The sequence below is a fragment of the Dasypus novemcinctus genome, chromosome 3, assembly GCF_030445035.2.
Source record: "Dasypus novemcinctus isolate mDasNov1 chromosome 3, mDasNov1.1.hap2, whole genome shotgun sequence".
In the NCBI taxonomy this organism is placed as follows: domain Eukaryota; kingdom Metazoa; phylum Chordata; class Mammalia; order Cingulata; family Dasypodidae; genus Dasypus; species Dasypus novemcinctus.
Window position 1 is genome coordinate 95,385,634 of NC_080675.1, and position 24,495 is coordinate 95,410,128.

The 24,495-nt window shown below is 41.0% G+C and overlaps 1 protein-coding gene across 25 annotated transcripts in view; it reads left to right on the forward strand.

Moving 5' to 3' along the window:
- CHD8 (chromodomain helicase DNA binding protein 8) overlaps nucleotides 1-24,495 on the forward strand; it is a 66,149-nt gene that overhangs the window by 3,375 nt on the left and 38,279 nt on the right. For 6 of the 25 annotated variants that reach the window (XM_058293752.2, XM_058293758.2, XM_004482327.5 and 3 more), the window contains 4 exons: nucleotides 16,039-17,095; nucleotides 18,203-18,574; nucleotides 19,249-19,634; nucleotides 20,659-20,773. In XM_058293752.2, the coding sequence (XP_058149735.1) occupies nucleotides 16,253-17,095; nucleotides 18,203-18,574; nucleotides 19,249-19,634; nucleotides 20,659-20,773 (1,716 nt within the window). In that variant the 5' untranslated portion in view covers nucleotides 16,039-16,252. Of the gene's footprint in view, nucleotides 1-5,793; nucleotides 5,813-9,562; nucleotides 9,653-15,681; nucleotides 15,804-16,038; nucleotides 17,096-18,202; nucleotides 18,575-19,248; nucleotides 19,635-20,658; nucleotides 20,774-24,495 lie in introns of those variants that run through there. The other 19 variants (XM_058293768.2, XM_058293771.2, XM_058293772.2 and 16 more) reach the window with 12 other exon arrangements.

Here is a 24,495-nt window from a genome sequence, read left to right on the forward strand (position 1 = left end):
CCCTTTTTTGGAGGTAATCAGTTCTTTATTTATGCATCAAATCTCCTATAAAAAGTGCTTTTTGCCAATTTTTCCAGGTGTGGGAACCTTTTTTGTTAGATCTTAAATATTATAGGTGACGATTACTACCATTCACTCCTCTACTGAAAGTTGGGTGTCAAAAGCTGAGGCAGCTGGGTCTGGGTGTGTGAACTACCAAGAGATAGCCTAGTTAGTTGAAGAACTATGTTACCATAAGCAGGTATTGTGAAAGAAATGGAGTACTTATGAAATAGATGCTGACACCATTCTGTAACCATAAGAATGATTAGATGAATTATTGGGGATGTAGTCCTAGACATCCGTGCTGGTTGAAGTCTATATTCCATGCTGCTTTCTCAACACAGTAGTACCAGAGTCTTTTCATCCTGCCCAGCAGTCCTGCTATTCTAATTGTGAAACTTATATATCTATTTGAGTATCCCACTGTTCTGCTCAGCAGATCAGCTCTGCCAACTCTCTGAGGAGTAACTTTGCTTTGAGAGAAGACTTTAGGGTACTATTTTAAAATATTGGACAAGTAATCAGGAACTTTTTATTTTCAACTGTGTGCCAAGCATGGTACGTTATCTCTTAATCTACAGAATAATCCTGAAATGTTAGCTTCATTTTTCATAAGGAAAAAAAAAAAGACTTAGATTAGGTAACTTAACCAGGAATAGGATTCTGGTCTGTCTGACTTCAGTGTCTATTCATTATCTGCCATCTTCCCATCTTAAAAGTTCAGTGTTGACCCCTATGGGAGAACAGGATTGAATATGTTATTCTTTGACCGTAACACTGGACAGGTAGGCATTCAGTAGCCCACTGGCTTTACCTTTAACAGTTGTAGAACCTTGAGAATGTAAAATTACTTTGTCTTTATGGCTTGTTTTATTTAATTCAGTTATTTTGAAGATAGGGGGACATGGAATACTTAAAGCTCTACCAAAAAAAATTACTTGGTCAGTCTTAAAAATAGCTTCATTTTTTAGCTAATACAAGTCAAATTACTCCACTAAATTTTTATCATTTCAGTGTCACTGGGGTCAGTTTTTGTGCCTGGAAGCATACCATTTATGTAGGTATGATAATAACACTGCTTTAGAATGTGTCTTCTCTCCCACCCACTCCACCCTCCTGACTTTTGTTTTTTACTTGAACATTGCAATGAAAACAGTCCTTCATACCTCTATTGAAAAATGCTTATAATTGTATGTGTAATTGGTCTAGTTAAAATAGAGCAGTAGGAGCAAGTTGGGGAAGTATAAAGAGGATTCTAGTACTTAAGTTATAAATAGTGTTACTTACACTGAATGCCCAAAAGTGGATCTATTTTATTTTTTTTAAAGATTCATTTTTATTTATTTCTCTCCCCTCCCGCCCCCCCCCCCCCCCAGTGTCTGTTCTCTGTGTCCGTTTGCTGCGTGTTCTTCTTTGTCCACTTTTGTTGTTGTCAGCGGCACGGGAATCTTTCTTTTTGTTGCGTCATCTTGCTGTGTCAGTTCTCTGTGTGTGCGGCACCATTCCCGGGCAGGCTGCACTTTTCTCTTGTGCTGGGCGGCTCTCCTTATGGGGTGCACTCCTTGCGCGTGGGGCTCCCCTACGTGGGGGACACCCCTGCGTGGCACAGCACTTGTATGCATGCATCAGCACTGCACCTGGGCCAGCTCCACACGGGTCAAGGAGGCCCGGGGTTTGAACCATGGACCTCTCATGTGGTACGTGGACGCCCTATCCATTGGGCCAAGTCCGGTTCCCAAAAGTGGATCTGTTGATACAATTAGATATGCTTGTCTAGAGCTTAGAATATTATTTTTCACTTTGGTGACCACAAACCATTGTAGAGGATCATCTCCAGATCCAGTCTAAATTGACCTACAGCCAATCATGATCCTTAGAGATAAGGCTCTTATTTTCTGTCTTTAGTCTTAGGCCAGAACTCCTAGATTTTACTAGAAAAAGCATCTCCAATGAGATTGACTTGAATATGAATCCATGCCCTATTTTTGAGTCATCAGGGTGCTGTGTCATCCATTTGCCTTTTTTTTTTTTTAAGATTTTTTTTTATCCCTCCCCCCTTGCCACTTGCACTTGCTGTCTGCTCTCTGTGTCCATTTGCCGTGTGTTCTTCTGTGTCTGCTTGTCTTCTCTTCTCATCTTCTCTTTAGGAGGCTCCAGGAACCCATCCCAGGACCCTCTGATGTGGGAGACAGGCCTTAATCGCTTGAGCCGCCTTAGCTCCCTGGTTTGTTGTTTTCTCATTGTCTCTTCCTCTGTGTCTCTTTTTTGTTACATCATCTTGTTGCATCAGCTCTTTGCATGGGCCAGCTTGGCCAGCTTGCTTTCACCTGGAGGCCCCAAGAACCAAACCCAGGACCCTCTTATATGATAGGTGGGAGCCCAGTCACTTGAGCCACATCTGCTTCCATCATCCATTTGCTTTTGCCATAGCTTTAAATTGGCCACCACTTTACCACCACTGGTCCTAATCCTAAAGGGTATAACTAAAATTTCTTTATTTTCAACAGTGATCATCACACTATAGAAAAGTACTTTATTATCTTACATACAGCTCCCTTTTGCTATATGTAAGAGCTGTGTCTGCTGCAGGTCCAAAAAGTTGAAAATACTTATGATTTTATATGCCTTTTCTAAATGTTTCTGATAGGAAAATATGCCACTGCCTATTTGCTATCACTGCATTGTGACCTAGGGAAGCTCATCTCTTTGCTCAGAAACCTCCCTATTACCCTACAATAGCCCTATACCCACACACCTTTGACTGGAAGTTGGAAAATGCGTTCCTTCAACAAAAGTTGAATGCCCATTATTACCTGATAGGCAAAGGGACTGTTGTAGTGAATAAGACGTGCACAGTCATTGCCCTTATAGAACTTACATTCTAATGGGGAGGAGAATATAGGTATCAACTGATTATATAATCAGTTATTCCATGTCTCCAACAAAGGAGAAGTTTTGGGTATTATGAGAATTTATAATAGGGTATGTAAACTGCAGCATAGTATAACAGAGGGGTTAAGAAGGGGACTTCTGAAACCACATTGCCCGAACTTAAATCTGGCACCGCTTTTCACTAGCTGTGGGATCGTGGGCAAGTTCCTATCTCTCTGTGTTTCAGTTTCCTTATCTGTAAAATAAGGATATGTATTTCAGGCTTTTTAAGAACATTAAGTATGTTAATACATGTACATTGTTTATACTACATGCCTGGCCTGTAGTGTACATTCATTATATTTAGCTGTTAGTCTGGGAGGTCAGGGAAAGCTTTTCTTTAAAATGATGATATTGAAATGAAGTTTGAAAGATGAGTAAGAATTAAGTAGGCAAAATGGAGGGGAGCCAGTTAGAAGGCAATTTTTGAGGTTTGTGAGAATGGTAAATTAAGCTAGAATGGCAATGGAATGGATTTAAGGGATATTAGGAGGTAAAGTTAGGATTTTAAAATATTGGATATGGAAGAGGATTTCTGGTCTTTGCAGCCATGACTGAATAGGAAATGCAGGAGGATAATTACTCTTTATGTGTGTGTCCATGGTGTGTGCGATGAGGGGTGGGTAGAGGGGGAAAGAGACTGAAGAGACTACCAAGGAAAGGTAAACAGGTGGATGGATATACTGGTCTGGAGTTGAGGAGTGACATCTTACCCAGAGATGTAAGTGAGATGTAATTATCTATACACATACAGATAATTTATTGAAGAAATGAATGAATAATATTGAGACCATGTGTGTGAATAAGACATCCTTGGATAGAAAATATAGAATGAGAAGAGAAGAGGACAAAGGACCAAAGCTTAGTGAACTTCAACAGTTAAAGGTTGGTGGAAAAGGAGAAAGGTGGTAGTAGAAAAGAAATGACTAGAGAGGTGGAAGGAAAACCAGAAAATGTGGTGGCCTGGAAACCATGGGGGAAAGTATTTGGTTTCTCTGAAATAATGACTCTACTACCTTAGTCTTCACTAAGGTACTAGTAACTTGGAATATCTATAGCGGGTTTAGGCTGACAGAAGCCAGTTAATTGAACATGATCTTCAAACTAGAAGTGAATCTAGTGTATAGTTATTCTTGTTTTCCTTAAATTGGATTTAATGTAGTGAGAGAGAGAGCTAGAGTGCACACTTAAGCTCATTCAAGCTAAAGTGCACACTCACACCAGTATTAAACCACTGAAATTAAGTTTCTTAGAGCCCATTAATCTGGGTGGTGATCACCTCAAAGGCTGATTAGCAGCCTCCTAGGAAGGTAGAGAGTTTGGGGGGGATTTTTTTCTCTCCCAATTATCTGCCTAGCAATTTTTTTTGAGCATCTCCTAAGACATAGAAGATGTGTGCCAAGTACTGTGCTATGTGTTTCATTAGTCCTCATTAATGGCTCTGAGTAACTGGATATTATTATTCCCTTAATAGAGAGGAAAGGCCCAGACTCAGAAAGGTTAATTTACTTGCTTAAGGCTGTGCAGATTTTTTATGATGGGACAGACCAAGGTCCTTCTGATTTCAAAGCCCTTTCTACTTCCATGTACAAATATAACTAAAATATAAAATAGACGATAATTAGCCTATAAAAGGAATAAACAGAAATGCTCTGAAAACTCATATGGGACAGTTTACTTCTGGCTTCACAATGCAAAGTAGGGATCGGAAGAATTTTCAATTATTAAATCCCATGGGCATTTTAAAGTTCTTATATTGGACTTTTTTGCACTGTTTGATATAATTGAGCACTCTTTCCCCCTGCAAATCTTTACTCTCTTTCCTTCTGTGACATTGTACTCTTCTACTTCTCTAGCTGTTTCTTCTCTTCCTGTTTGGTAGGCATAGCTTATTTTGATTCTTAAATGCTAATCTTCTCCTGGGTTCTGCCCTAACATTTCTCACTCTACATCAAAGATCTCAGTTGGGTTTCCAGCTAAAAGTTTTGTTTAACCTGCATGGTATTTTAAAAAGCTTTTTGAAGTAGTTGTCTACATTTAAAACTTACACGATTTTACATAGAACTCTATTTCTGACTACTGAAAAACCTGAATTTCTCTTTCAACCCTGGATGAGTGTTTCCATATGGCAACACTTGACTAAAGCTGAATAGAAGCTACTGTTTTTGGAATGGACATGAGTTCTCCCATTCTCCACAGATTCCAACATTCTCTATTGTTTCCCCAATAGTAATTGTGCAGTTTTTCTTATACTTGACCTGCTCTTCACACTCCCTTGGTATTGTCCACTCTTAAAACTACTACTTAGATACTTGTAACTCTAAAATCTATCACCAAGCCAGACTTTTAGACTCATACACCAAGCTCTTGTGTAAGTACTACTAAGCATACCAATGGCAACTCAAATTCAATATGACAGAACTCATCTTTCCCACTAAACTCCAGGTTCTGCTGATTTTTATCCCCTATTTCTCGGCTCTGTCCCTTCCTTCTCATATGACCTTTTTTAAAAAAAAAAAAGATTTATTTATTTATTTATTCCCACCCTCTCGTTTTTAGCACTTACTGTGTGCTTTGTCTTTAGTAAACAACTGTAGAAATGATCCTTGAAAGTATAGTCTTTGTACTTTGTCTTTAGGAGGCACGGGGAACTCTGATGTGGGAGGAAGGTGCCTAATTGCTTGAGCCACCTCCATTCCCTGCTTTATAGTGTCTCATTATATTTTTCTTCTTGTGTCTTTTGTTGGGTCATCTTGTGTCAGCTTGCTGCACCTGCCCATCACCAGCTCACTGTCTTCTTGAGAAGGCACCAGGAACCAAACCATGGACTTCCCGTGTGGTAGGCAGGAGCTCAGTCACCTGAGCCACATCCACTTTCCTCACATGACCTTTTTTTTTTAATTTACAAACACTGGGAAGCAGATTTGGCCCAACGCATAGGGCATCCGCCTATCACACGGGAGGTCCAAGGTTCAAACCCAGGACCTCCTGATCTGTGTGATGAGCTGGCCCACGCACGGTGCTGATGCGCGCAAGGAGTGCCGTGCCACGCAGGGGTGTACCCCACATAGGGGAGCCCCATGCACAAGGAATACACCCCGTAAGGAGAGCTGCCCCACGTGAAAAAATCACAGCCTGCCTGGGAATGGCGCTGCACACACAGAGAGCTGACGCAGCAAGATAACGCAACAAAAACGAGACACAGATTCCAGGTGTTGCTGACAAGAATACAAGCAGACACAGAAGAACACACAGCAGATGGACACAGAGAGCAGACAACGGGGGGTGGGGAGGGGCAAGGAAGGGGAGAAATCTTTAAAAAAAAAAAAATTATAAACACTGTACCCACCAAGCAAAAACTCCATTACCTTTTTTTTAACCTTGCATTTTTTTCCTTTTTTTTTTTAATATACTCCATTACCTTTTGAACTATATTGCTATAGTTCAGGCCTTAATCATCTTGTTAGAGTTCTTGGTTGCAAACAACAGAAATCATCTTTTGGCTAACTTAAGCAGACAGGGAATTTATTGAAAGAATATTGGATGGCTCACAAAATCAATGGCAATGTTAGAAAACCTGATTTAGAAAATAGTCTGAATCCAAGGGAGGCTAGACCACAGAGAACACAGCCAAGGTCATACCACTGGGGTATTGTATATAGGATGCCTTTAGAGCCTGCCAGTGCTAAATATCATTTGACTGGTTGGTCTTGGGTCTTTGCATCACCCCTTCAGAGTCAAAGCCCTCCAGCAGGAGTGTCCATTTAAACTAGCTTAGGCCATTTGCCCTGCTTCCTATATGCCAGAGAAGGAGAAAAGAGGACCCTCTCTAGCTCTGTAGTGGGAAGTAGGATCCAGCTTCCCATTGAAAACTCTTATATTGAGTTATTTGCCCACTATAAGAAGGGGCCTTTTCGTTGCTGAGCAGATAAAAAACAAAACAAACTCTTTTCTGGATAATCACAGTTGTCCAGCCTCCTAAGTGTCCTCTGTCCCCTCACCCCCCAAATCTTTTCTCTATCCAGCAGCTAGAGTTAACTAACCAAAATGCAGTTCTAATTATGTCATTTCGTGTTCCAGTAGCTCCTCATCCACTGTAATAAAAAGCCCTAATGCGGTATTAAAGGCCCTCCACGATCTGGTCTTCACCTATCCCTTCAGTCTCATCTCCAATTTCTTCTTAGCAATTTATGCTTTGGCAAGACTGAACTACAGAACTACTCTATAGTTTTCTCCACATGCCTCATCTTTCTCATTGCTGTACTTTATTTTACCTTTCTTTTTACTGTCCCTGCTCCCTGGAATATCCCTTTCTTGTGTCCCACCCTACTCTCCCACCTGATTAACTCTTTCTCATCATGTAAGAAACAACTTCCTTGAAATCTTTTCCTCCTGTTATTAAGTTCTTTTCCTCTCTGTTCCTGTTATATCCCCCTGCTTATTTCACTGTGTGTAACACATTGTATTTTGATTATTTACATATGTCACTGTTGTCCTGGTCCCCATGACACTCTCTTCACCCTCTTCCCAAAAATAAACACTTGCCTACTGTGAGTTCTTTGAGGGCAGGAATTATGTCTTATTTACCTTTGGATTTCCAAGACTAGTGTGTTACTTGGTATGTATTATAAGCTCAATAAATGTTGAGATGATGAAGAGGCATTTTAGGTGAATCTTGGAGGATAAGTATGATTTTGGTGACAAGGCAACAAAGTAGAGATGACTTACAATTTGAAGGCAACAGTGTTAGCTAGGCCCAGATGAGATAAAGTATATGATACTAGTATGTTGTATTTTTTTTGGCTAGCATGTAAGTATGTATGTAGAAAAGTGGATGAAATAAGACTGGAAAGGCAAGGTGTAGGCCTTGATTTTGAAAAAGGAAATTGAACTTTAGTTGTACGAGGGAACGTTTGAAGGTTTTTAGGCAGGAGATTGATTTGGCCATACTATATTTTAAGAAGATTAATCTGGTAGCAGAATGGATTAGTAGGGAGAGAGATCTGTTATGTGGCTTCTTTCTCTTGCATGAGCAACTACATGAATAAGCAAGGAATCAGGTATATGAATCCTGACTTTGCCTCTTAGTTTCATAGTAAAATCACTTAACTCTTCCAAGCCTCAGAGTCTTCTCATCTTTATAAGAGGGTTAGCTTCATATGTTTACTGAAGCCTTTTCCAGCTCCAAAATTTTTTATATGGGATATATTGCAGGATAGTCCATTAGACTTGACAAATGTTTGGGTGGTGGGTATGGAGGATTTTTTTTTTTTAAGTTTTTTAAAAAATTTATTTATTCACCGCACCCCCCCCCCCCCCCCCCCGGAGTTGTCTGCTCTTATGTCCATTTGCTGTGTGTTCTTCTGTGCCCACTTGTATTCTTGTCAGAGACCGGGAATCTGTCTCTCCTTTTGTTGCATCATCTTGGTGCATCAGCTCTCCAAGTGTGCAGTGCCACTCCTAAGCAGGCTGCACTTTTTTCGCACGGAGTGGCTCTCCTGATGGGGCGCACTCCTTGTGTGTGGGGCTCCCCTATGCAGGAGAAACCCCTGCGTGGCACGGCACTCCTTGTGCATTCAGCACTGCTTATGGGCCAGCCCTTCACACAAGTCAGGAGGCCCAGGGTTTGAACCCTGGACCTCCCATGTGGTAGGCTGACGCTGTATCAGTTGAACCAAATCTGCTTCCCTGGAGGATGTTTTGAAGACAACTTTGAGTATGTTAACCTGAGTAAATGGAAAAACAGTAATGCCTTTTATGGAAGTAGGTAATTGGGTATTCCTAGCAAGGGTGGCAATGGTAGGATCTTTAAAACGAGGAGATCTAACGCAAAATTGGTCTTCCTAGTTGGTATCCTAGAGTACGGAGGATAGGATTCCAATGTTGAGGGTAATTACTGTCCAGGATAAAATAGTGGTCAGCATATCAATAGCTGTTTTTAATAATGGGAGACCAGGTTTGAGGGTGAGGAGTGGGTGTGTGTTTGGGGGAAAGTGAGAATTTTTAGACAGTACCTAAGATTGCTTTGTAGAGAGTGATATTGCATAAAGGTTGGGGCATCAAAAATGCAAGCCAGCATTATGGGTGGTGGCAGAAAGAGCCTTTTCAGAGTAAAAGGTTTGATATTGCAGCAGTTGAGCTGACTCACTTCCTTAATGGAGAGAAGATCTGGCTCCTTTCATTTTGGGTAGTGGGATAAGGATTGTCACTACAGTAGAGGAGTTGACAGAGGCTAGAAGGCAGAGGGGATCCAGAGGGAGGCGGAGCTGGCCTAGTGCAGAACCCTCCCTCTGTGAGTTTACGCTCTTTGGTGTGCAAAATACAGTGTAGGCGGTAGAGAATTTAATCCCCAGGACTGGTTTCCCGCATCGTGAGACTGTTCCTCTGTCCAGGCCCCCTCGTTCAAGCAAGCTTCAGGCTTCACCTCGGCCCTAGAAACCGGATAGGCCTCTCCGTGCATTCTCAACCTAACGAGCGGTGGAGGAGGGGGAGGGGGAGCTATTTCTAGTCCCACCCTTTGAGCTGTTCTGCGTCTTGAGCCTTTGGTAAGTGGCAGCGGGCTTTAGCCAATGGGGATGCGGGGCGGGCGGGAGCAGCATGTTAGATTGCGCAGGAGGAGGGGGAACTGGTGCTGGAGAGACAGCGAGAGGGGCGAACCGGCCCCCCACGGCCGCTGCAGGTAAAGCCATCTCTTACTCACTGGGGCGAGGCGTATTTCCTTTCCTCCTTCAGGGCTTGTCGGGCTTCTCAGCCTGCAGCTTCCGCCCCAACATTGCTTTTACCCTGGGGCATCCACCGCCCCCCCTCTGCATCTTCCCGTCTTGGCCATCCCCACCCTGAAGGGGACCCCGGCTATCTCCCCTCTCTCAAGTGCATGTACCTTATCTCCATTTGGGGGACGGGGCAGTTGCCAGAAATCTCCCGCCTCTACTGTATGGGCCTTACCGGCACCAACCCCGGCGGTATGAGCAGGTAATGTTACCAGGTTTCCCCCACCCCCACCCCCCAGCCGCGTTTTCCTCTCCATAAGCCCCTCACTTCTTTACCTTGTCCCTTTGCTTTCCGTCATATGATATACATAATTTCTATAGTTTCTCCTTTACCCCCCGAACATATGTACATGCTTTTAGCCTTCATAGCTGCTTGTTTTGCCTTACCTGTTTATTTGGAAGGACTCACTTTACCAGCCATGTTTGCCCCCAAATGCCAATATCCCTGATTGAGGTGTGAATGTTTACATCTTTCGTAATTGGGAAAAAAAAAAAGTGTGGCCACACATTTGGCTGTGAGAATGGTGGAAAGAAATGACCTAGGACCTCGATCTTCTCGAGGAAATCTCTTGAGTGTCTCCAAGTTAATATCTTATGGCCTATGTCCCTCAGTGACCCTAAATTGTGATTACTTTCACCTTGAATGTTTATTTCCCTTTTCTTTATAAGATTTGAGATGCTTTGGGTCTCACAAATGATTCTATTTACAGTTTTTAGATGCTTCCTTTTAAAATTACGTTAGTCATTTTCCTTTTAGTCTTTCTGAATATTTTTGTAAGGGATTTCTCGTTTAAGTTGCTTTTTCCTATCTTGTGTTTCAGTAACATGTGTTTATGTCTATCTACAGCTAATCCTCTGAAAGGATACAGTTTCCAACTCCAAGATTTATACTTTGAAGTAGATTAGTTTATTTGAAGTAGAATGGTTTATTTGCATCTTTGAGCAGTTAGAGGTTAAGTGAGCATGTGTGAAACATTCTAAAAGTGTATAATATAGAAGGGGGTCGGTGTTGGTCAATATGGCATTCATTGTTCATTATCTTGCTTTTTGAGTTATGGGGGCCGGAAATTGAACCCCGGACCTTGTAGGTGGAAAACCTGGCACTCAAGCACTGAGCCACATCGTCTCCCCCTGAGTTGGTTTTTTCGTTTGTTTGCTTGTTGTTTGTTTTTAATAGGAACCGGGGGACTCCCATGTGGGAAGCAGGTGCTCAACTGCTTGAGTCACATCTGCTCCCTTGTTCATTATCTTATAAGAGGTTGGGCAGTAAGGGAAAATCTGTAAATGGAGAACAATTTATAGTCCAATTTATATACTCTTATCTGTTAGACAAATGGACTAGTTTCTTTTCAATGTTTTTTATCCATCATAATTTAAATATTCCATAATAATCCCTCTTGAGAGACCATAAGCAATCTTAACCTATCTACAGAGATATTGATAACCCTTCCAAGCCAAGCATGCTTTTTTCTCTGCCACTCCTCCCCAGTCCTCTCTTGGTGTAGTTTTCTGCATTTCCTTACTGGCCAAGACAATTTTGTTGAATTTTACCAAATATGAATAACCTAAACATTTAAAATGTTTTTTTTTCCATTTGATAAATATAAAATCATAATATTGAATACATATTTTCAAACTACATTTATCCCCATCCCCCAGTTCCTATAAGACCCAAAGGGATTTACCCTCCATTATCCAATTGAGAATCACTGCTTTTGTTGAGAGGTCTGGAGAGGTTGAGATAAAAAAGTAGAGAGTAGAATTAAACTCCTTTATATTGGGACTGGCAAGCCATTTTATAAATGGGCAAGGATGAGAAAAAATGTAAAACAAGGACATGAGAGTTGGGATTCTAGATCTCCAAAAATCTAAGAAGAGTTACATTAAAGATTATAAAGCTGTAAAAGAACATTAGTTTATATTTATGTTGAGGGGCTCACTTTCAAAAGGGTTAGGATTAGTTACCATTTTAAGAAGGAGATGAGATAAAGGGCTATATAGAGTATTTCTTTTGAGGTGGCTAACTTGTTAGTTGGAGATTTTAGACAGGTGGCCTTTTATTTTAACTTAACTGACTAGTTTGTTCCATTTCTCCCCCACACCCTAAGATTTTCATCATTAGTTTTGTCATTATGGTTTGGAATTATAGAAAGTGACTAGGTACAACCACTAACCTGTAACTTTCCTTTTGAACATATGTTTCTCTTTTAGGCAATGGTGGGCCAAGATTAGCTTTTCATTCTCCATGTAATAAAAGTCTGGTATGGCTTATCTCAACACTTGCTTTTACCTAGGGATAGATAAGTACTTCATATATTTGAAATCTGCTTTACATCCTTTTATTTTGACTACCAAGGTTTGAACCACAGAGAGAGAATTACATGGGACAGATGAGCTTGGTAGAATTGGGTAGATGTGGATACAGCTGGAATGATCCCCTGTAGGTATAGAAAGAAGGTAAAGAAAATTGTAGGTATGTTGTGGGAGGGCTTGATCTTGTGAGAATCAATAATAGCTTAAAGATATAGGAATCGAGGATAAAAAATATGGATGAGATAATTTGGGTGTGTAGAGATGAGGTGATGAGATGGAACTGAGAAGTAATGATACTTGGTGATGTGGCATTAAATTGGTAGGGAGGTTTTTGAATGTTTGGGTCCTATATTGAATCAGGAGAGTCAGAGGTTTGGCCCAGAAATTGGGAATGGAGAGATATGTGGTAATGCATTAACGTTTAAAAGCTTCTGCTTGATGGAGCTCTGTGCCATGTCAAAGGGCCCTACTTTGGAATTTGTGCTCCTAGGTGTGATGGAGCTGGACTCAGATGTGACTTTTCTACACATTCCTCTTCTGTCACTTTTACTGAACCTGTGGTTGGCGCTAGGGATGGTCCGTACTCAGGAGACTTGAATCTCTGGACTGCCCATCTGCCCGCTGGGCCCTGAGCCTCAGCAGAGTGGCGACTCCTACTCTCTGGTTCGTTGGTCTTACCCAGGTCAGCTAACAGGGAGGTGAAGATGGTAAACCACCACACCAGGGGATCAAGAGAGCCTACAACTGTAAGCAGAGGAATTGCATCCATCATCTATGTGGAATCTAAGCCCCTTCTTGATCTAGAGATAGAGAGGACATCACCATCCCAGGGTCCACAGAATGGAGGAATAAAAAGATGGACTAGAGTGGACTTACTGATATTCTACTATAAAACCATTGTGATGAGTAATAGAAGAAATTTTAGCATCGAGGTGGAGAAAGTGGCCACAGTAGTTGCTGAGGGCAGGGAGAGGGAAGAAGAGATGTGATGTAGGAACATTTTTAGGATTTTGAGTTGTCCTTAATGATATTACAGGGTCAGATGCTGGACTTTATATATCCTGCCACAACCCACTGAATGTACTGGGGGAGAGTGCGAACTACAGGGTAAACTATTATCTGTGTTGTGTAGCAGTGCCCCAAAATGTGTTCACCGAGTGCGATGAGTGTGCCACAATGATGAGGGACGTTGTTGGTGTGGGAGGAGTGGGGTAGGGGGCATGGAGGGTATATAGGAGGAACCCCTTATTTTTTTAATGTAACATTTATTTTGTGATGTATATATCTTCAATAAAATAGAATTTACAAAAATGATGTGGTGGGGGTGGGGAGTGGGTTATATGGGAACCTCTTATTTTTTTATTTTTTAATATAACATTCCTTGTGATCTATTAACTTTAATTTTTAAAAATTTAGCTAAAATAAAAAAAAACAAAACAAAAAAAGTTTCTACTTGAGTCATATAGGGATAAGGAAATGTTTAAAAAACTGTTAGCTTTGTTTCTCATATTAAAAAATCATATCTCTATCCAAGGCTGGGCCATTATGGAGGGAAGGAAGAGCATTACACAGAATAAATAGCAAGGAATCCTGGAAAGGACAGCATACTCTGGAAGACATGACATGCTGTAAACTACACCAACATAAAACGTCTTGTCAGTGGGGACTGTCTTTGTGGTTTTTGTATGACACCTAACTGTTAGATATTTAGCGTAACTTCTCTGAGAGTAAACAGAAGATGAAAGATAATAGGTGGTAAAATAGGGTATAATTAGAAAAAAAGTTGTGATAATGTTGACTAAAAGAAATTTATAAAAATTATCCAGTAAGTTTTCATTAAATACAGGTACATCTGTAACTTTTCTGATGTCCATTTTGAGTAACTTTAGGCCCCATGTTAAATAGGAAAGGCTGGAATAAGCTGGTGGATTAGTTTAGTCAGGAGTGGGAAGTGGTGTGGATCCTGGGTGAGATTTTTGAAGGATATGCAATTACTGAAGCGAGGAAGATCTTGTTTAACTTTCGTGGAGATACTACGCAAACTTTGTAATTTTGACTGATGTGCCAAGTACTGATACTTCTGTTCTATCAGTGTTGGAGTTTAACTGGAATGGGTTGGAGAAGGTGAAAATAAATATAAACTTGGGAGTCATGTGCAAAAGTCTTCAGTCAAGCCTATACTGCGCTGCCAGCAAATTTCTTGTTTCGTATCTTCCAAAAGTTAGGAGAAGTGTTGTTATTAAACAAGGCCTTCCTGGATCATCAAACATTGACGTCATATACAGAGAGCAGATATTGCTTTTTCATGTATTTTAGTTAATGTAGTGATATAATAAATCCTTGTCTTAGATAGTTTTTCCTTTTCCCAGTATTTTCATGAACTTAAAATCCATGGATTTCATAAATATACTCAGTCATTTGTAAGACAGTTTTTCAAGATAGGAAGCTTTCTACTGTCTCATCTTAGAATCAAGGAATGTCATTTAGTTTCTGAGAGGACTGAATTCTCACAGATACTGTAAGGAAATATATTAATTCATTAAATAGTTTTTGGTAGCTACCGTGTGTCAGACCCTACTAGTTGCTTAGGAAGCCACAGATAAATAAGACACGATCCCCATCATCCAGGAGTTCCCTGTCTCTTGGGGAAAGAGAAACTGGGCCACCATGGAGGATTATGTAGGATATGCATTGCACACATTTGTGATCATCATCAGTTTATATGTTTAATATGACAATTTTCCAGCAGATGGCAGAAAAGCATCTTGAGGAGCTGACAGCTTTTAATAATTTGCACAGTGGAACCATTTGGGCCTTGAGGGGATATGGGTGACAAATTCAGATGATTTACTAAATGAACATTTGACAAAAAATCTAAATGATTTTTTGGTAAAATTTTAAGTCTAAGTGCCTTAAGTTTAAGTAAGGTGAAAAGAATGCGGTTGAGTATTCAGAGGAGGTGAGGGGATCAAGTCATCACAAATTGCTTAGTTGTTGAAGGGGCAGAGGATCAAGTGGCTGACTTTATGGAGTAGAAGACCTTTGAGGGTGGGTAGGATTTCAGCTGGGAGAGATGTTAGAGTTGCAAGAGAGGGTTCCCAGGCAGATGCCACAGCATAATAGGCAAAGTCACCGAGATAGTAATCACATTCAGGGAACTATGAAATCTAATGGGACTGGAATTTAGAATATATATATATATATATATATATATATATATATATATATATATATATATATATATATATGAGAAATGATGAGAGAGAAAATGGGGAATTTAAATTGGAACCAAAATATAGAAAGCCTTGAATCCTTTTCAGAGGAGCTTTTTGATCTCAAATATGAGAAAGATTTCGTAGAGAAGAGAGGACTTTAGAACAGAAATGCTGTGTATAGATTAATGGATATATTAACTAGAATAAAGTCTGAAAAATTCTTTGGGTAAAATTTTACATTAAGTTTGGTGAGATTGTACTATGAGATTTGTTAAAGGTGGTTGCTTTTGGCAGTAGGAAGCAAAGTTATCTAAAATACAAGGAAAATTTATAAAATATAATTTATCCAGAAATCTTTGTCTACATTCACTGAAATCCTGATGTTATATTTTTTAATTCTACCAACTTAGGACCTGGAAACAGAAGGTTGAATGGGTATTAAATTTGCTGATCTCTGCCCAGGAATGATAACAATAAAAAGAAATGGACAAAGACAACTGAATGCTCTTGAAAGGCAGAAGTTTAAAACTGTGTAGGTGTAACAGCCCTAAAAGGGTGTTGCTTTGATTTTTTTTTTTTAATTTTATTTTTGAAGCAGAAATGTGGGTGTTCTTTCCGTTGTATCTGTCCTCAGATTTCCTCACGTTTCCCTCATCTCTTATTTTGTTATTTTAATGTTATTTGATGATAAGGGTAATATCTAAGAAGGAGAAACTTACTCTGAGGTCATCAACTTTGCTTATCTTTCATTTGTATTCCCACAACAGGAATTCCATCATCTTCCTCTGAAGACCTAGCCATCTTGCTCCATGAAGGTCAGGACAATCTGACATGCACTTGTTTCTTGCCTCTTTACCTGGAGAGTAGTCCTCTTCCATTGTGTACATTTTTTTCTTAATAGGGGAGGGGAGGGGAGAGCCATTACCCCCCCTCCCCTTCCCTCCTTAGACCTTGGGGAATACCCTCCATTACTTTCCCAAGATGGCAGACCCCATCATGGATCTCTTTGATGACCCAAATTTATTTGGCCTGGACTCTCTGACTGATGACAGCTTCAACCAGGTCACACAAGACCCCATTGAAGAAGCCCTTGGACTGCCAAGCTCTCTGGACTCCTTGGATCAGATGAATCAGGATGGTGGAGGTAGTAATATGGGGAATTCAGCAGCAAATGACCTGGTCCCACCATCAGAGGAAACAGTACCCACAGAACTTCCCAAAGAATCAGCAGCTCCAGCTCCAGAATCCTTAACTTTGCATGATTATACCACTCAGCCCGCCAGCCAAGAACAGCCAGCCCAACCTGTCTTACAGACATCGACGCCAACATCGGGACTTTTGCAGGTCTCCAAGAGCCAGGAGGTCCTGAGCCAAGGGAATCCTTTCATGGGTGTCTCTGCCACAGCTGTTTCCTCCAATAGTGCTGGAGGGCAACCACCTCAGTCAGCCCCTAAGATTGTTATTCTTAAGGCCCCTCCAAGCTCCTCAGTCACTGGTGCCCATGTGGCACAAATTCAGGCCCAAGGTATCACCAGCACAGCTCAGCCCCTGGTGGCTGGCACAGCCAATGGTGGAAAAGTCACTTTTACCAAAGTGCTAACTGGCACTCCCCTTCGACCAGGTGTTTCCATTGTCTCTGGTAATACAGTGTTGGCCGCGAAGGTCCCTGGGAACCAGGCTACTGTGCAGCGCATTGTCCAGCCCAGCCGACCAGTAAAGCAGCTGGTCCTACAGCCAGTTAAGGGTTCAGCTCCTGCTGGAAACCCTGGGGCCACAGGGCCCCCACTGAAGCCTGCAGTTACACTGACCTCTACACCTACCCAGGTGACTTGAGTGAAAGGGGGAGGTGAATTTTGGTTTAGTAAAGAGCCAGGCAACTGAGAAAAAGCACATAAAGCTATCTCTGGGAAAGCCTGTTTAAATTCTGTCTTTGCTTTTTATCCGTTAGTGTTGACAGCCACATGCTTACTTGCTAGGTGGGGGCAGTTAGGGTTGGTATATTGGTATATTTTTTGAGCTCTTACTACATGTTTACACTGTGCCTAGCTGGTACCAAACAAGATAGACACAGTCCCTGTCCTAACAGAGCTCACAGTCTGCTTTAAAGAAAAACCGACAGTAGTGTATGATATAAAGTTTTACTTATGATATGGGGAATAGAGAATGCTATGGGAACAAAGTTTTTTTGTTTTTGTTTTTTTGAGGTTTCAGGAGCTGGAGATTGGATTTAGGACCTTGTAAGTGGGAAGCCAGCACACAAACACTGAGCCACATCGGCTTTTCTGAGTTGTTGTTGTTTTTTCATTTATTATGTTTTTGCTTTTTTTTTTTTCGAGGCAGCACTGGGAACCAAACCCAGGACCTCCCATGTGGGAGGCGGGTGCTCAACCACTCGAGCAACATCTGTTCCCCACAGACCCATTTTTGAAAAATATGTTTGTATTGCAAAACTTATTGATGCTATGTGCATCTTTCCCTTGTTCTTATTACTAAGATTGTCTCACACCTACTCTGCCCAGTGAAAAAGCTAGTCCCTATTATAAGAAGGTAGAGGCTCTGGCATCTCAATAAAAGGGCCAAAGGAAATTAAGCAGTATTGAGACGAGTGGGAAGAAGCTACAAGAAGGCAGATTTCATCAATATAAGGAATTTTGTTCTAATAGATTTCAAAAAATGAAATGGCTGTCTTAGAAGATTATGAGCCTTACATCAGGAGTTTTTCAAAAATAGCCATCATATCTACTGGGCAGAAGTTTTTTAATAGAAAGGATTCTATCAGGATCACATAGGAGGATGAACAAAATATTACATTATGTCATCTGATCCTAAATTATTGTGATTCTAGGGTGAGGAAAACTGGTGTAAACATTTAAGGGTATACCATTCTTTCTAATATTGTACCTTTCTTGGAATTTCCTTTCTTTACTCCAGGGTGAATCTAAACGCATCACCCTAGTCCTCCAGCAGCCACAGTCTGGAGGGCCACAAGGACACCGTCATGTCGTGCTAGGGAGTCTCCCAGGCAAGATAGTGTTACAGGGCAACCAGCTGGCAGCCCTGACTCAAGCCAAGAATGCCCAGGGGCAGCCTGCCAAAGTAGTAACTATCCAGCTGCAGGTGCAGCAGCCACAGCAAAAAATCCAGATTGTACCACAGCCTCCATCATCACAACCACAGCCCCAACAACCTCCCTCAACCCAGCCAGTGACCCTCTCCTCTGTGCAGCAGGCACAGATAATGGGACCAGGACAAAGTCCAGGACAAAGACTTTCAGTACCACTCAAGGTGGTACTGCAGCCACAGGTGAGGCTTATATAGTTAGGAAGGAAAGCAAACCTCTTGGTCCCTAGCTGTTGCCCTCAAGTAACCACTTATTGTTGAATGTGGAGCCAATCTAGCTTTAAATCCCTGACCTGAAATGCAGACTTTTATTTCTTTTAGTCATGGAAATCTTGTTTTTATTATATTGTGAAAAGATTAGCGCTATTGTTAGGTTTGGAGGTAGATGATTTATCTAGTATTTGTGCTGTTTCATTTACAGTCTTTCTCTAATATTCTTGTGAAATAAAAACTTTTGAAATATTCTCTCATTTGAAGGAAAAGGAAATAGTCTTAAAGGATTATCACTCCTCTCTCCTCCCAAAGAGGTAAAGGAGACCAAAAGGAGAATTTTAATTTTCTATTTTTAGCCCAGAGATTCAGATTATTAATTGTAATTTTCCTGGAGTATTTGAGATGAGTATTGCAATAAGGAACATGGCTAAAAGATACCGATATTTGATTTGGCACAATTCCTTTCTCATTCTCTTCCCAGCCCCCCAAAAAAGTTTCAATGTGTCTAGGTTCAGTAAGACTTTGAGCCTGGTTCTTGAGAAATTTGAGAACTAAAATTACTAGCCTACCTGTGTCAAAGCTGGATTTTATTTAGATCATCTAGGTATAGAGGTGTTGAAATTTTGTTGTCTTTGTTTCTGTAGGCTGGCTCTTCCCAAGGGGCTTCTTCAGGGCTCTCCGTAGTTAAAGTTTTAAGTGCCAGTGAAGTGGCAGCTCTGTCATCGCCAGCAAGCACTACACCTCATACAGGGGGCAAGACAGGAATGGAGGAAAACCGCAGGCTCGAGCACCAGAAGAAGCAAGAGAAAGCAAACCGGATTGTAGCAGAAGCTATTGCTAGGGCTCGTGCCCGGGGTGAGCAGAACATACCTCGGGTCCTGAATGAGGATGAGTTGCCTAGTGTTCGGCCAGAGGAAGAAGGTGAAAAGAAACGCAGAAAGAAGAGCAGTGGGGAGAGGCTTAAGGAAGAAAAGCCAAAGAAGAGCAAAACCTCTGGTACCTCTAAAACCAAGGGCAAGAGTAAGCTAAAGTGAGTACCCCTTGCTGTTTTGATGGGACATTTGAGGGCAGTGCCATCATTTTTAAATAGTGTTTAAAGGGGCTATCTGTATTTAACAGCTATATAGTTTACGGTGATCTGTCTTTCATAGAAGATAATAAAACTTTTCTTTTCCCCATCCCAGTGCTTACATGATTTGTTAAACAGAAATTTGCAGATTACTATATTTTTAAAACAGAGACACCAAGGTAAAGGAAATATAGCCAATCATTGTGTTGGGGGTTACATTTAAAGGCTGTGACTTTATGTTTTTATATATTCTTCCTGGTATAATATCACTGTAGTGTGAGAGAGATTTCTCCTCATCTACTTCCCCACTCACACCAATAAAAGAGAGCTGGAGACATGGCTGCCCTGTTCTTGCCTCTCTGAATTGGGGAGGAGTACTACAAATACTGTCCATCTTAAACAGTGTTGACAGAACCATGGTTTTCCACATAATTCTTGTCACAATTGAGTGTCCTCTCTTTACATATCCTGTAGTTTTACTCCTTTCTGTCTAGTTTCCATTTCCTGGGATTCTCATTCAGCTTTATAGTGTAATAATAATACTTTATATTTGTATAGGATTTTGCAGGTTTTTAAAAAAAACAAGCTTCATATCTTTTTCTTATTTGCACTTTAACAACTGTTAGGATAGGTATAAGTCTAATTACCACTGTTTATAATGAAACTAATGTCCATCTGTTGACAGAACTGGGACTAGAAATTAGGCCTTCTAATTCTTAGTCCAGTATTCATTCTACTGTATTATGCTACTTTTGTTCAGGCATTTATTACCATCATAGTGACTAGGATTTGTCAAATGTAGTGTAGAGGCCAGCCAGTGGTTTACAAATCCCAACATCATGTTTTTTCAAATACTCTACTCAATAGTTGTGTCCCAGAGACTGAAGATGAAAGTACTTTCTTTTGGAAGCTCAGTACACGATGGTTTTGATTATGTTTTCTTAACTATAAATTTTCATTGTCCTCACTGGTTTTTCCTTTTTAGCACCATCACTCCTGTGGTGGGTAAGAAGAGAAAGCGTAATACTTCATCTGATAATTCAGATGTGGAAGTCATGCCTGCACAGTCACCCCGAGAAGATGAAGAAAACAGCATTCAGGTAAAAGTAACCCTTGAATAACTTAACGGAAAAATGATGTTCAAGTACAACAGGCTAACCAGAAATAAATACAGAGAGCTACAATTCTTTGCACATTTCTGTGGTTTTTCTAAAGCAGAGGTTGGCCTAAAAGGTGGAAAGATCTTTTAAATTTTGTCTTTTTAGGCCAGAAAGCATATTACTCTGAAAATAGCACTAGTCATTTCCACAAATCTAATAATTCACAAAATAGGCCAAACATGAAATCATGTTGCATGATTGCTATCATGGTCATGTCAGTCCTTCGCTTTCTCTTAAAAGTATCTGGCGCCTTTTGCCTTACTCTTTCTACACTATACATTTCTGACTCTTTTAGTTGGGGTATTTAGGCATAAAATTTTTTCTATCTTTAAAAATCAGAGACAGGGAAGCAGACTTGGCCCAGTGGTTAGGGCGTCTGCCTACCACATGGGAGGTTTGCAGTTCAAACTCCAGGCTTCCTCAACCCATGTGCAGCTGGCCCGCGTGCAGTTCTGATGCGTGCAAGGAGTGCCGTGCCATGTAGGGATGTCCCCCATGTAGGGGAGCCCCACGCGCAAGGAGTGCGCTCCGTAAGGAGAACCACCCGGCTCAAAAGAAAGTTCAGCCTGCCCAGAAATGGCGCCACACACACGGAGAGCTGACACAAGATGATGTAACAAGAAAAAAAAGAAACACAGATTCCCGTGCAGCTGACGACAACAGAAGCGGACAAGGAAGAACACGCAGCGAATAGACACAGAGAACAGACAACTGGGGTGGGGGGAAGGGGAGAGAAATAAATAAATACATCTTTGGAAAAAAAAAAAATCAGAGACAGGGAAGCAGACATGGCTCAACTGATAGAGTATCCGTCTACCATGTGGAGGGTCCAGGGTTCGATCCCCAGGACCTCCTGACCTGTGTGGTGAGCTGGCCCATTCACAGTGCTGCCGCACGCAAGGAGTGCTGTGCCCCACATGCAAGGAGTGCGCCCCGCAAGGAAAGCCGCTGCGCACAAAAAAAGTGCAACCTGCCCAGGAGTGGCGCCGCACTCCCGGAGAGCTGACGCAGCAAGATGATGCAACAAAAAGAGACACAGACTTCCGGTGCTGTGGATAATGTAAACAGATGCAGAGACACAGACTTCCGGTGCTGTGGATAATGTAAACAGATGCAGAAGACCACACAGCAAATGGACAGAGAGAGCAGAAAATGGGGGTGAAGGGGAGAGAAATAAAAAAATTAAAAAAAATCAGAGACATTAGAAGAGAATAAAAGAAGCCATACCATAAGAACTTTAATCTTCTATCTCTGATTCTATACTTTTAGAGTCCCATCTTTGGATCCAATCTCTAACCATAGAAAGAACTTGGTATTTGGATTCAGACTTGTGATACTGTTTCTTAATAGCTCTGTGAGCCTGGTCCATTCACTTAGCTAGGTCTGAAGTCCTCATCTGTAAATGAGGGTTTAAACCAAATGAATCTTAAGTGCTTTCCCAGCTTTTAATATTTATGAATTTCTTCCCTCTTAATATGCATTTAATACATTCACAAAATGATACAGAATTCTTCTGGGAGAAATTAGCATATGAGAATAGGTAAGAAATTTTTGAATAGGAAGATGAGACAAAAACCAGACTTAACTGACAGTATGAAGCAATAATTACTAAAAGTTTGGAACTGGGAAAGAAATAACAGGTTACGGGAAGCGGATTTGGCTCAACTGTGTCCGCCTACCACATGGGAGGTCCAGGGTTCAAACCCAGGGCCTCCTCGCCCGTGTAGAGCTGGCCCACGTGCAGCGCTGAGGCGTGCAAGGAGTGCCTTGCCATGAGGGTGTCCCCCACATCGGGGAGCCCCACACACAAGGAATGCGCCCCATAAGGAGAGCTCCCCGCACAAAAAAAACACAGCCTGCCCAGGAGTGGCTCCGCACACACGGAGATCTGACACAGCAAGATGATGCAACAAAAAGAGACACAGATTCCGGGTGCCGCTGACAAGAATACAAGTGGACACAGAAGAACACACAGCAAATGGACACAGAACAGACAACTGGGGCAGAGGGGAGATAAATTTTTTTAAAAAGAAATAACAGGTTAGTAAGTTAGAGTGTAGAAATAGACTACAGTAGTTATGAGAATTTAGTAAATCAGTGGAGGAAAGAAAGATTATTCGATGAATTATGTTAGGACAACTGGCTTTTTAGAAAAAAACAATTTCTTACCTCACTTTTTAATTAAAAACAAATTCCAGTTTAATCAAAGAGTTTAAAAAAATGAAATCATGGACTGTCTATAAAAATGGATAATTTTAAAAATAATCATGTGGTAGGGTAGGGCTTCCTAAGGAGGGTATTAAAATTCAGAAGCTAGAAAGGGAAAAATTGATAGAGTTGACTAAATAAAAATTAATGTGCGGTATAACAAGAAAAGTTAAGAGTATAGACCCCGGAGTCAGATTGCCTGGGTTCCCATCTTAACTCTACCATTTACTAACATCATCACTTTGGAAAGTTACTTAACCTCTTGGTGCCTCAGTTTCTTCATCTCTAAAATGCAGATAATAATTTGTTGTTATTAAAATTAAATATAAATTTTTGTAAAACCCAAATAGAACAGTGTTTCACTCATAGAATGAGTGTATGTGTACTTGTTTGTTAAATAAAATCAGCAAAGTTAATTTGTTAAAGATAGAACAAGCTGAAGGCAAATAACTAATATAAGAAGTACAGAGGTTGATACACTTAAAAAAGTATTGCCACTTCACACAGGGTGGGGATGGTAATTGGGACAATCTGTTTGACAGTCAGTGTTTCAGTATCTAGTAAAATTTAAAATGCTAATACCCCTCGACCCAATGGTTCTATACCTAGGAAGTAACGTTATGGATATATTCTCAAACATACGCAGTAATGTGTATTATTGAGGCAATATTTGCAATAGTAAAAAAAATGGGAAAAAAAAACTTAAGTGTGTACTAGTGGCAAAACAGTTAAGTAAAATTATGAAAATCCATGCAAGCAGATAACTTTTAAATAATCAAATAGATGGATATGTGCTGATACAGAACACTCTCTAAAATATATTAAATGAAAAAGGCAAAGTGTAAAATAGTGTATATCTGTTTATGATTTAGAGTGTATGTGTGTGCATACATGTATATATAGCAATTTTTTTCCAGAAGATTACACTAATTTTTTAATTTTTTAACTTTTGTTTGTCTCCCCATCCCGCCCCCCCCCCCACCCCCCGTTGTCTGTTCTCTTGTGTGCATTTGCTGTGTGTTCTCCTGTCTCCACTTGCGTTCTCAGCAACACCGGGAATCTGTGTCTCTTTTCGTTGTGTCATCTTGCTCTGTCAGCTCTCTGTGTGTGCAGCGCCACTCCTAGGCAGGCTGTGCTTTTTTCACACAGGGCAGCTCTCCTTGCGTGTGGGGCACCCCTGCGCAGGGAGTGCCTTTGTGTGGCATGGCACTCCTTGCACGCCACTCCAGCACTGCACATGGGCCAGCTCACCACAAAGGCCAGGCAGCCCTGGGATTGAACCCTGGACCTCCTATATGGTAGGCGGACACTCTATCAGTTGAGTCACATCCGCTTCCCAGAAATTGTTAAGAATATGTATCTTTGAGAGAAGGTTGGGTCATGATAATTACACTTTTTGATTCTTATTCTTTGTAACTGCGAATTTTTTTTTTTTCTCTCCCCTTCCCTTCCCC